Raw genomic sequence first — 12,821 nt, 5'->3', positions numbered from 1 at the left:
ATTTTGTGCTTTTACTGTATCCCATTTTTGTGACAGTTCAAGAAGTATGTGCACATACAGTATGTGGAAACTAGTTATTACAAAAATCAAATCAAACATATATATGAATATACCTATTTTTTACATGCTTGCATTAAACCGCTATAATTTTAAAATAATCTCTTCCTTCAAAAGGATGGCTTTTTTTACCTAAAACTGTCAAAATACTATGTTAGTACAAAACTTAATCCCCAAGGTTGTAAGGAGGAACATATATTAATGCAGTTAAAATCTTAATAGAAAGTACTTATCTTAATCACACTAAACATTCTGCCTAACTTAAATGAAACAGTATATACTCTTAGAATAACTAGCTAAGTATAATCCAATGAGTCAGGATCATTTCTAAGAACCAAAGATTTTAACCCATGATCCCATTCTCTGTTGTTAATCCCAAGACTTCTTGACCAATCCCCTCAAAACAGGATTAGGCAATCAACATGTCCTGGGCAAAATAAATCTAGACTGGGAGCAGTAAGGTATGTGGCACACAGGAAATTCTTGGTACATTTATAATGAATGAGGGGGTGGGATGGGAGGCCTTTACAGAGGGTCTGCTAAGAGCTTCTTTTTCTCCTTTGACCCTTAGGTTGATTCTGAGGTCATTCTCATTTCGCAGTTGAAGATTTGGAGGCTCAAAGGTTAAGGAACTTCACCGAGGTCACACAGAGCTGGTAACTGGCAGAACTGAGAACAGAACCCAGGTCTATTTTGGCCTGTGCTCTACCCAGTTACTCTGTAAAGAGCCAAAAGCTCCCTAACTTCCATCCCTTTCACCATTACCCTGTTTTTGCTCATACAGCCTCAGGAACCAGAAAAAGTACAAGAAAAACATCTTTGAAAGTTATTTTTCATAGATCCTCTTTACACAGATGTGACTCGGGGGAGAAGAACCTACTCACCAAAGGTGGCCTTGGTCTCGGTCGCTGTCCTTGCACTGGAGAAGGGAGGGGCACTAGTTATGCTGTTTCCGTTTGACAGTCCTTCCAAAGGCTTCCCTTCAGCGCCATTACCAAATCCAGAAAACCCTCCTCCTCCAGAAGGTATGACCAAACCTTTAAAATCTTTAAAGGCCCCTCCACTATCAGACTGAAGTATAAAGAAAGAGCACACATTAGATAACTCTACTTTTTTGTCTCCAAATAAGCAAGTGAGTGACAGTATCATCTTGGCTAAATAGTACCCAGAATCCTTATGCAACCAGCATTAAAGGAAACTACCAGCACAAGCAGAAACAGAACATGGATTTTACTCATGACAGCTTTGCAGCCCAAAGCTGCCTTCCTAAAACAGGAAGGACAGATGTAATTTACAGTGAAATAATGTTTTAAAATATATTTACGATATAAAAGGTTAAAAAGACTAATTCAAATAAATTGATGGACTCACCACCGAGGCACAGAACTGTAACTAAAAACACATTCTCAACACAACTAAACCCCAAATGAAAGATTTTTCATATACTACTCAAAGACCCTTTGCCTAAGGAAGTTGTAGAAACATCAAGTGAGGTTAACTAAAAGTACTTTACCCACTACTTATAATTTCCTAAGAACTTTTGCTGCTTTCAGCCTGCTTTCAGTATACAGGAACTTGCAAAGTTGACTGAGTCCCAATTCTAGATTTTCCGTTAGCTGAGAAATCCAGAGGCAACATTTTTTTTTTTTTTTTTTTTGCGGTACGCGGGCCTCTCACTGTTGTGGCCTCTCCCGTTGCGGAGCACAGGCTCCGGACGCGCAGGCTCAGCGGCCATGGCTCACGGGCCCAGCCGCTCTGTGGCATGTGGGATCTTCCCAGACCGGGGCACGAACCCGCGTCCCCTGCATCGGCAGGCGGACTCTCAACCACTGCGCCAACAGGGAAGCCCCAGAGGCAACATTTTATTCCCAAGGTTTTCTCTGCTTTCTTTAGCAAGGTCATTCTCGCAGACCTATCCTGCTGTTGGTAGCTCTCTCCCATCTCTAACCCAAGATGCTCTGGAAATGTTTGGCATGCCTTATGAAATTCTAATGCTGCTCTCTGCCCCTGGGCTGTGGTCTGCACTGTTTCTGCCTCTTCACTGTCACTTGTCCACAGCTGGCCTGTCCCTCTTTGAGCCTGTCTCCCCTAGGCATCTCGTTCTTCATCATGAGTTTGCACTCTTAGACGTCTTCTCATTTCCCCTGGCTTCAACCTCCTTGATGGGGAAATTTCTCAGAGCTGCACCCACCTCTCACACCACTTCCTGTTCTGAGTGGCCAATCAGTACACCTAGTGGTCTCCTAGAGAACTCCACTTGGATGTACCACAGGCCCTTGAAATACATTTTTCTTTTTCCTTTTTTTTTTAAGAGATGTGCATGGCAGCCCAGATGGCAGGAGAGTTTGGGGGAGAATGGATACATGGATATGGGGCGAGTCGCTTTGCTGTGCACCTGAAACTCACAATATTGTTAATTCGCTATACCCCAATATAAAATAAAAAGTTTAAAAAAAAAAGAGAGATGTGCAGTTTATTTATTTTTTTGGCCACACTTGGAGGCGTGTGGGATCTTAGTTCCCCGACCAGGGCTCGAACCTGCACCCCCTGCATTGAGAGGCGGAGTCTTAACCACCAGGCTGCCAAGGAAGTCCCGAAATACATTTCTAAAACAAAATCGATCACCTCCTCCCTAATGAAGCTGTCCCTCCCCCCGGTATCTTCTTCATGAAAGAGCCACCAAATGTAACTTGGCTCAACACCTACATCCAGCCAGTCACCAGTCTCAAGAACGAAATCAGGCCAGAAAAGAACTCGGAATAAAGAAAAACTGAACAGAGCCACCACAGAACATGCAGTTCTGTAGGTTTATTCCGAGGATGCCACCCAAGATGTTCAAACCAGCCTCTCCTGCCTGACAACAGATGTCCAGGTCACCAAGACAGCACTCACGTGTCTGGAATTTATTTGAGGGATGAGGACTGTACTGCGGAAGAGTTATTAAACATGGAGCGATGGCTGAATACTGACCACATGATTTCAGTTCACGAGTTATAACTCATCTTTTATCCTTTGGAACACAGGAATGAAACTTTTTAATATACCATATTATACTAGAAGGAAAAACAAAATGGGCAACGCTTCTATTATTCTCAAAGGTATCAGCCTACCCACAGCTCGATCCTAGGGAGCAGACAACACTTTGAGAATATCCTGCATTTTCCTTTCTTACTTCCAACACCCACTTCCCTTCTTTCCTACTGCTATACTCTTTTCCCTCTTCATACTGTCACTCAACTCAAATTTGTCTACATCTATATCTTATTTCTGCAATTGGATAAGTTCCCTTTAAGGTACAGATCTCTTATTTACTTACTTATTTTTTCTTCTTTAATATAAATTTATTTATTTTATTTAATTTATTTTTGGCTGAGTTGGGTCTTTGTTGCTGTGCGTGGGCTTCCTTTAGTTGTGGTGAGGGGGGGGCTACTCTTTGTTGTGGTGCGCGGGCTTCTCATTGTGGTGGCTTCTCTTGCTGTGGAGCACGGGCTCTAGGCGTGTGGGCTTCAGCAGTTGTGGCACATGGGCTCAGTGGTTGTGGCTCGCGGGCTCTGGGGCGCAGGCTCGGTAGTTGTGGTGCATGGGCTTAGCTGCTCTGTGGCATGTGGGATCTTCCCGGACCAGGGCTGGAACCCGTGTCTCCTGCACTGGCAGGTGCATTCTTAACCACTGTGCCACCAGGGAAGTCCCAGATCTCATATTTATTATCTTTTTCTATCTCCCATGGTCTACACCAAGGATTTTCACAAGTGCACTAGGCATTTTAAAAAGCATTTATTAACAACCCAATCAAAAAATGGGCATAAGATCTAAACAGACATTTCCCCAAAGAAGACATACAGATGGCCAACAGGCACATAAAAAAATGTTCAACATCGCTAATTATTAGACAAATGCAAATCAAAACTATCAATACAATGAGGTATCACCTCGCGCCGGTCAGAATGGCCACCATCAAAAAGTCTACAAGTAATAAATGCTGGAGAACGTGGAGAAAAAGGAACCCTCCTACACTGTTGGCGGGAATGTAAATTTGTGCAGCCACTATGGTGAACAGTATGGAGGTTACTTAAAAAAACTAAAAACTACCATACAATCCCACTCCTCGGCACATATCCGGACAAAACTATTGATATAATTCGAAAAGATACTTGTACCCTAATGTTCACTGCAGCACTATTTACAAGAGTCAAGACAGGGAAGCAACCCTAATGTCCACTGACAGATGACTGGATAAAGATGTGGTGTATATATACACAATGGAATGTTACTCAGCCATAAAAAAGAATGAAATAATGCCATTTGCAGCAACATGGATGGACCTAGAGAATATCATAGTAAGTGAAGTAAGCCAGACAGAGAAAGATAAATATGATATCGCTTATATATGGAATCTAAAACAATGATACAAATGAACTTCCCTACAAAACAGAAATATGACTCACAGACTTAGAAAACAAACTTATGGTTACCAAAGGGGAAAGGTGGGAGGAGGGATAAATTACGAGTTTGGGATTAACATATATACAACACTACTATATATTAAGTAAATAACCAAACAAGGAATTGCTGTACAGCACAGGGAATTATACTCAATATCTTGTAATAATGAACTTAACAATGAAAAACCATTATATGTATTAAAAAAAAAAGACATTCTTAATAGATTACATAAAAGACAATAACTAAAAAAAAAAAGCATTTATTCATCTGACTGCTCCCAGAGGTGGAAATATTCTACGGCTCAGAAATCAAGTTAGTATTTAATACCAGAAGCTGTAAGAAAACACTCACTTCAAATCCAACATTCCTACGCTTTGCTTTCTTTATGGCTCTATTCTTCAAGACTTCCTCACTGGCCACCGAGAATGTTCCCACCTGCAGGAGTGTACAAATTAAACAGCAACAAGATATGGTCAAAAAGGAGATAAAATGCTGAACAAAAAAGCTAGACCAGACAAACTGATCGATATCTTCTGGTTTCTTTTTGTTTTGGTTTGGTTTTTTTTTCCGGTACGCGGGCCTCTCACTGTTGTGGCCTCGCCCATTGCGGAGCACAGGCTCCGGACGCGCAGGCTCAGCGGCCATGGCTCACAGGCCCAGCCGCTCCGCGGCATGTGGGATCCTCCCAGACCGTGGCACGAACCCGCGTCCCCTGCATCGGCAGGCGGACTCTCAGCCACTGCGCCACCAGGGAAGCCTTCTTCTGCTTTTTAAGTAACACAAATTATGGAGAGGGCACGTTAAAGTTTACGTCTAGTATCTTGTGAATTCCAGCGCTAGTGAGGCGAATCAGAAACCTTCCAGAAACTACAAATCCAGACTTTATCACAATTCAGAGACAAGAGTGCATACATCAAAGTTCTAAGAAGACCAAGGCCATCAAAACTTTGGTGAAAAGCTGTTCATGATCAATTCTTCCAATATTTCAAACATATTCAAAGACATTACCCAGATGCCCAAATCTAATCTCTTACAACTATGGTTTTCAAACATAAATTTTATGTTCATAATACATATTATTTTAAAGAAGAGCTTCGCCCATTTGTCCATGATCCAGAAGACCACTGAGACGGGGACTCTAAGTAACCTGTTGGAAACCTGCTGAAAATCTTTCGCTTTACTTCAACCCTTCTTTTTACCCTGGAGGAATGACATAAAATATTTTCTGTAAAAAGTTCTCATCTGTACTTATTTCAGATAATGCTAAACTTAAAGAGATCTCTACACCCACAGAAGGGACCATTTGGCTACACCTGACCCAAATTAAATGTAATGTCCTTCCACACTCATTTCATTAGAATCTGTCCAAATGGAAGTTTTTTCATTCCTGAAGTATTTTAATGTCAAAACAAATCATTATATGGTAGGCCCAGAATGTAACTGTGCCTAAAACCTGGAAAGCACTAAAGTTACCAAACACTTGCTTAAAAAGTACCAAGTCAGTCAGAATTGTTAAAAGCTCTTTTAAAAGCCCATACTTGTGATTTTGGTTTCCCCAAACATAGCGGTACACATATTTGTAAAGGAAAAAATATTAATATTAGAAAACAGATGGAGAAAGAAGGAGAAGAGCAACCTAAGAATTATCTTGGAAACACTTTTGCAAACTCTTGAAAATACACGTCTGTTTTGTAACCTAGCACACGTCTACTAACTGGAAAGGCTAACTTTGTGCAGGCTTCCTTAGTGAACTGGCCTGGGAGCATCAAACTGCTGATGCGGCACTTTAGAAGTGCAGCCGTGTTCTATTCTTTGTAAGACAAAAATTAAAAGATTTCCTCAGGGAAGACCATTTTTATTTTGTTAGGAAAGAAACTAGGCCATCTAAATTCTATTCCTATTAACGCAGTTGTTGGGGGGTAGGGGACCGGGAGTGTCTTAAGAATATGAAATAAAATGGGCCTCCAAGAAGCATTACATTACAGTAAAGGAGGCGACCTCAATCTTCTAAAATCTAAAACTGTGAGCATGGCAGACTAAGACAGTGGTGGTGAACCACTTTTCAAGTTTGAGTGCTGGCACTGTGCTAAGTTTATGACTAGATCATTCACTCACCCTACAATCTGGGCTAAAACCATGGGCTGAGAATGCTCCAATGAAATGCTACATGAAATTCAGGAGGAAGGCGCTTCTACAAAGGAGCAGAGTATTCAGGGAACAGCTGCTAACAGAAAAGCACACCCAAATGTCATCAATTTCTAGGCTAAGTACAGATCATAAGAAACCAGACTATTTCCAGTTCTGGATGTTCTTAAAAAGGCCTTTTAATTTTACCAGTGTCTCCATGAGGAATCCCAAAATGAATTTAAATTTGGAAGTACAAGGAAATCATTCTTAGGGAAATTATTTCTTACCTCTTCTGCTTCATCTTCTTGATCCCAATTCCTATCCGTCAATTCCTTCTCGGCAATTCTTTTGGCCATTTTTTCGAACCTAAAAGCAAAAAGATTAGAAGTAGTAAGTTTACTTTTCTAGAATATGATTTAACTCTTACAAAGAATTTTTAAAATTCACTCTAGCATGAAATGAGATAAAAACATTCCTGATACCAGTGGGCACTGCTTTAACGAGAACTCTGTAGCACTGTGGGGCTCCTAGTGTCACGAATCCAATAAAGATTACTGGAGGAGGCAGTGAGGTCCTCTAAGGCACAGTGAACAATATACTAAATCAACTGCATTTGAAAAACTTACAATGAAACACTGATTTTTAAAAACCAGAAATCTAAAGAACTGAATAATAATCAACAAATACTTAACTAACTTATTCCATGCAACTTATACTTACAGAGTCTTGCTACAGGCAAGACATTTTTAATATTTAAAATTCTCTTAAGGATGACAAAGTACAACCTTAGTTAAGAATTTGAATAAGGTATTGGAACTACCTTCCCAACATGAGTACAGATGGTCCCTGACTTACAATGGTTCGCCTTGCAAGTTTGCAAGTTTTCAAGTTTACAATGGTGTGAAAGCAATACGCACTGAGTAGAAACCTTCTTTCAGATTTTGATCTTTTCTCAGGCTAACAATAGGCGGTATGATATTCTCTTGTGATGCTGGCCAGCGGCAGCAAGCCACAGCTTCCAGTCAGCCAGCCACGCCATCACAATTGATATACTTACAACCATTCTGTACCCATACAGCCATTCTGTTTTTCATTTTCAGTACACTACTCAATAAATTACATGAGATATTCAACACTACTATAAAACAGTCTTTATGTTAGATGATTTTGCCCAACTGTAGGCTAATGTAAGTGTTCTGAGTACATTTAAGGTAGGCTGAGCTATGATGTTCGGTAGGGTAGGTGTATTAAATGCATTTTTGACTTACAGTATTTTCATCTTACCATGGGTTTATTGTGACGAAACCCCAACATATGTTGAGGAAGATCTCTATTCATTTTTAGGCTACAGACAAGTTGATAGTAATCTATTTCCCAAGACTGAACATTTAATTACCCCAAATTGCATATTTCTAAGCTAGGACATCATTTAAAAGTTTAAAATATGATTAATATGGATGTGTTAACATTCCTAGAATTTTTAACTCTTCAAAAATAAGCCATCAGGGCTTCCCTGGTGGCGCAGTGGTTAAGAATCCACCTGCCAATGCAGGAGACACGGGTTCGAGCCCTGGTCCGGGAAGATGCCACATGCCACGGAGCAACTAAGCCTGTGCGCCACAACTACTGAGCCTGCGCTCTAGAGCCTGCGCGTCACAACTACTGAGCCCGCACGCCTAGGGCCCGTGCTCCACAACAAGAGAAGCCACCACGATGAGAAGCCCGCGCACCGCAATGGAGAGTAGCCCCCACTCGCCGCAGCTAGAGAAAGCCCGCGCACAGCAACGAAGACCCAACACAGCCAAAAATAAAAATAAAATAAATTTATAAAACAAAAAAAAGCCATCAGCTCAACTCCTCAAAAACCATGGTGTTACGGGGAGGAATAAGAGTCAGGGATTGACAGTATTATCTCTACGAGCACTTATTCAAGGTGGGTATTTGTATCCATCCCTTAAAATTTCCAATTTATTTTGTGATCCTAAGATCATAAATCCTTTGCTATTAAAAACAGAAACAATCAATGGAGAGCTCCACTGTGAGTGCTGTGCTGGATTCTTCCCTAACTTACCAGTTAAATGGACCAAAAAACTCCATTTCCTCTGCTACTTACCTTGCCCAGGAATTTATTGATTAGTTTCGAACACTAGCCAGCATTCCTGAAAACCAGCCTAGCTTCCTTCCTATAGTCCTTCCCCAGTCTCATTTGCCCTCAACACCACAACCCACCAGAGTAAGTTTCTAGAACCTCCGGGTCATTAAGATACAAACTTACACAACAGGTCTCTTGCCTTCCAAGATGGCCCACACCCTGTCTATGGAGTGTGTATCTCCCTGAATAAATCTTTCACTTTACTATGTCTTGCTCTTGAATTCTTGCCTGCACAAAGTCAAGAACACACACTTGGCGGCCATCCCAGGGACTCAGACATGACTTGGGATGTGACCATCCTCTCGCATCCCACTCTCTTTCCTGCAGCATCTTTTCTGGCACCCAATGCGGGGCCTCAAAGGCCATAATCTCGATCCACCTACTGGGCTATGGCTCCCCTCTGAAGGGTGGCTGGGCCTTCTCCTGAGCCATGGAGATTCGAGTAGCCCGTTAAGTGGCAGCTGACGTTGCCTGCAGGGTCTGGCAGAGAGCAGCTCTCTGGCCGTGAAGAAGCGCACTGAAGCCAAGGCTTTTCCCCCTCAGTCTTTCTCATTCTCCTATTGCTCTATCTCTTTGGACTTGAAAAGATCCACCCAGACGACCACCAAACATCCAAATTAAGACTGTGCGGCAAGTAACTGACAACTCGGTTGGGTCTAAAGAACTCCTGCCAGGGGGCTCATCTGGTGGCGCAGGGGTTGAGAGTCTGCCTGCCAATGCAGGGGACATGGGTTCCAGCCCTGGTCTGGGAGGATCCCACATGCCACAGAGCAACTAGGCCCGTGAGCCACAACTACTGAGCCTGAGCATCTGGAGCCTGTGCTCCACAACAGGAGAGGCCGCAATAGTGAGGCCGCGCACTGTGATGTAAGAGTGGCCCCCGCTTGCCGCAACTAGAGAAAGCCCTCGCACAGAAACGAAGACCCAGCAGCACAGCCAAAAAAAAAAAAGAACAAACTTACACATCACCCATTGCCTGTTAGTATCTATAAAATAAAATTCAAATGCTGGCATTCCAAAGTCCTCAAAAATCTGACCCCCTGTAGGGTAATCACATAGGGCCTTTCAGCTTTTAATACTCTTCTAATAATCTCTCAATTTTTCTTTTACAAGTGCTTCTTTCTGATTACAGAATAAATGGTTTTAAAGTCCTAAATTCTAAAACATAAATGAGAATTAACGTAATTTTCATTCATTACCTGCAAATCCTCTTTTTTAATGCCTCCCTCCCAAACACTTGGTCAAGTTTTGCTATTAATCTTTGTCATCCAGAAAACAAACAAGGTACCCTTACACATAAATCCTTACTAAACTTGAACTGTTCAGAGGCCAGGTCTCTGTATGGATTCTTTTGGGCCATTTTCCTACTCAGTAACTAGCACCTCCACCAGAGGGCGGAAGAGGGGAGAATCTGAAACAGACATTTTTTTGCTATCAACTATTAACTTAATAACTTAATAGGTATTAAGATTAACTGGCAAAAAGGGGTGGAGGTGAAAGCGCGACACCTGTGATAAGCGTAAAATTGTAACACCTAACTCATATCCACAACTGAAGAGACAACTGGCATACTGAAACAACCTAAATTAATGTAACTGCTTCTTGTTCCACCATATTTATCCCATCAATGACTAACCAGAGGGCGGGTATCTTTGTTTCACTCACTCATGTACCTCAAATCCACTCCCCCCCCCCGCCCCCCCAATGGCTAATGGTCCGGCTGTTGCAGAATCAGAGATCTGGGGCACGATGTATTTGAGAAAATACTACAAAATGCTAGAATACAGTTTGGCCATTTTGTTGCTGGAGACCTTGGGCAAATTATTTAATTTTTGTGCCTCAGTTTCTTCATTTGTAGAACAGGGAGGTGTTGTGAAATTTAAATGGGATACACAAAAAGCTTAGTTTAGAACAGTGCCTGGAACAGAGGAAGGACTCAATAAATATTATTAATGGAACAAGTTTTGTTAGAAGCAAGGGCTACAAAATACTACTTCTCCTCCCTAACTTAAAAGTTGTAGTGTGGAAAAAGAATTAACCTGAATTATGAGTCTGGCTTTAAAAAATACGTTACCAAATCCATATTTTATTTCAAAGCATGATATTTCAGACAATAATCTTCTTTTTATGCCAGAATAGAAAAAGGAAAAAAATCCCTGTGAAGTACTTAACACAAAGTCTGGCAGCTAGAGTCTTATGTGCTATACGAAGAACTTAAAAAACATGTGGGCTTGTGGTTTAAAAGGCACCAAATTATGAAATGATTACTAGGTATGAAGCATACCTTGTGACAGCAAACTGAAACTTTTGGTAATTGGAGAAAACTATTTGTGCCCGACATAGTGAGGTATGCGATCTCTACCACCTGGTGCTGCCCCACCCTTGGGGTTTAACTTCAGTCCACATCAGTTTTAAGATGGAAACAGATTTGAACATACTCGACGGTGTGATGCCCGGAGGAAAAAGGGAACATGGGGCCGGACCCCGGAGGCTGAAACGCTAAGGAAAAACGAAATCTCTAACACTGCTTCTTTTTTTTTTTTTTGCGGTACGCGGGCCCCTCACTGTTGTGGCCTCTCCCGTTGCGGAGCACAGGCTCCGGACGCGCAGTCTCAGCGTCCATGGCTCACGGGCCCAGCCGCTCCGCGGCATGTGGGATCTTCCCGGACCGGGGCACGAACCCATGTCCCCTGCATCGGCAGGCGGACTCTCAACCACTGCGCCACCAGGGAAACCCTCTAACACTGCTTCTTAATCGGACAGCCTAACGGGTGATCAGTGGCCTGAGACTGCAATAAGAAAGTGAAGCCAGGCCAAGGGGGTGGTGGAAGGAGCTAAAAGAAAGAGAAGAGTACCGAGAGGAACCGCTAGGAAATAAACCGAGGGGGCCTCGCCAGGACGGTCCCTGCCCGTTCCGGCTCCTGCCTCCACCAGGGCCGCAGGGGCCCTGCGCCCGGGCGAGCCTTACCCAAGTCGGGCCCCGCACCCAGCTCCTCCCTCCCAGGGTCCCCATTCCAGGCCCGGGTCCCGCACCCGGATCCCGGCTTCCTCCTCCCAGACCCGGGCCCCGCACCACGGCTTCCGCGCTCGGCCCCCGCCCCTACCGCGCCGCCCGCCCGCCTCTCACCTCGCCGGCGGCAACCGCGGCCCTCGCTGGGTTGTGGGTGCGGCGAAGCCCGGGTGCGTAGCGGCGAGCAGGTGCGAGGTCGCGGCCGCGGCGCTCGGGTCTGAAGCGGCGCCCGGTCGCTTCCGGTGCTCTGAGAGCCTCGAAGGATTCGGTGGTCGGCAAGCCCTGAGACTCAAACACCATGTCCCTCGGAGACCTCGTCTCTCTGCGTTGGGCAGTGAGGAGGAGAGCCGTCCGTTCAGCAGGAGACAGTTGGGAGAACGGCTGCCCACACGCCCCACGCCGCCATTTTCTAACTCGAATCTACCCCTCACGACCAATTCGAAAAAAAGGGAGGAAAGAAACGCCCGCGTCTAGCTACTACGCAAGTGCGCCGGAGCCTTGGTTTGCAGCTCCTCCTACGGCGGTAGCGGGGCGTCACGCAGCGCATGCGCCCAACTGCTTTGAAACGGCCGCCGGAGAGCTCCCCTCTCACGCATGCGCGCGCGCATGCGCGCACTCCACGCGCCGGCCTCTAGGACAACGGGTGCCGGCGGCCAGGCGTTAGCGCGCGTCGGTCACGTGTCGGCGGCCGTAAGCGTTTGAGACGTCCGCTCGCGGGTCGCGGCTGGTGGTGGGCGCGGCTGGGAGTCGCGAGGCGCCAGGGAGAGCGTGGTCAGTCAGGGAGTGTGGCCGGGGCTCGTGGTGTCCGTGTATGGTGCTGGAGGGCTGAGGAGAGATAGGCCGTGACTCCCAGAGACGTGAGTGAATTCGGGTAGCGTCACGGCGGGACCTCGGCGCCGGGGGTCCGCGACGCGCCGGCTGCGGATGCTCGGAAGGCCTGGGATTGCGGAGCCGGGAGGGACGGCCGCGGGCGTGGATGAGAAAACCGGACCCGTCCGCCGTTCCACGGCCACCTTGTATTTGTTTTCCGTG

At 44.7% G+C, this 12,821-nt stretch overlaps 1 protein-coding gene and 1 long non-coding RNA gene across 3 annotated transcripts in view; one reads left to right on the top strand and one right to left on the bottom strand.

Annotated features, from left to right (window-relative positions):
- NUP50 (nucleoporin 50) overlaps positions 1-12,282 on the bottom strand; it is a 25,472-nt gene extending 13,190 nt beyond the window's left edge. The window contains exons 1-4 of one of the 2 annotated variants that reach the window (XM_022597075.3): positions 11,907-12,282; positions 6,915-6,993; positions 4,852-4,935; positions 942-1,128 (exon numbers count right to left, since the gene is read on the bottom strand). In XM_022597075.3, coding sequence (XP_022452783.3) covers positions 942-1,128; positions 4,852-4,935; positions 6,915-6,983 — 340 coding nt within the window. In that variant the 5' untranslated portion in view covers positions 6,984-6,993; positions 11,907-12,282. The remainder of the gene's footprint in view (positions 1-941; positions 1,129-4,851; positions 4,936-6,914; positions 6,994-11,906) is intronic. The other variant, XM_022597074.3, reaches the window with a different exon arrangement.
- LOC111186311 (uncharacterized) overlaps positions 11,539-12,821 on the top strand; it is a 63,390-nt gene continuing 62,107 nt past the window's right edge. Inside the window, exon 1 of the long non-coding RNA XR_002647808.2 lies at positions 11,539-12,821. This is a non-coding gene — a long non-coding RNA (uncharacterized LOC111186311).

This window comes from Delphinapterus leucas, chromosome 11, assembly GCF_059928025.1.
Source record: "Delphinapterus leucas isolate spDelLeu-1000000601 "Yukka" chromosome 11, BTC_Dleu_Yukka2, whole genome shotgun sequence".
In the NCBI taxonomy this organism is placed as follows: Eukaryota; Metazoa; Chordata; class Mammalia; order Artiodactyla; family Monodontidae; genus Delphinapterus; species Delphinapterus leucas.
This window is presented reverse-complemented; position numbering and strand designations above follow the sequence as displayed.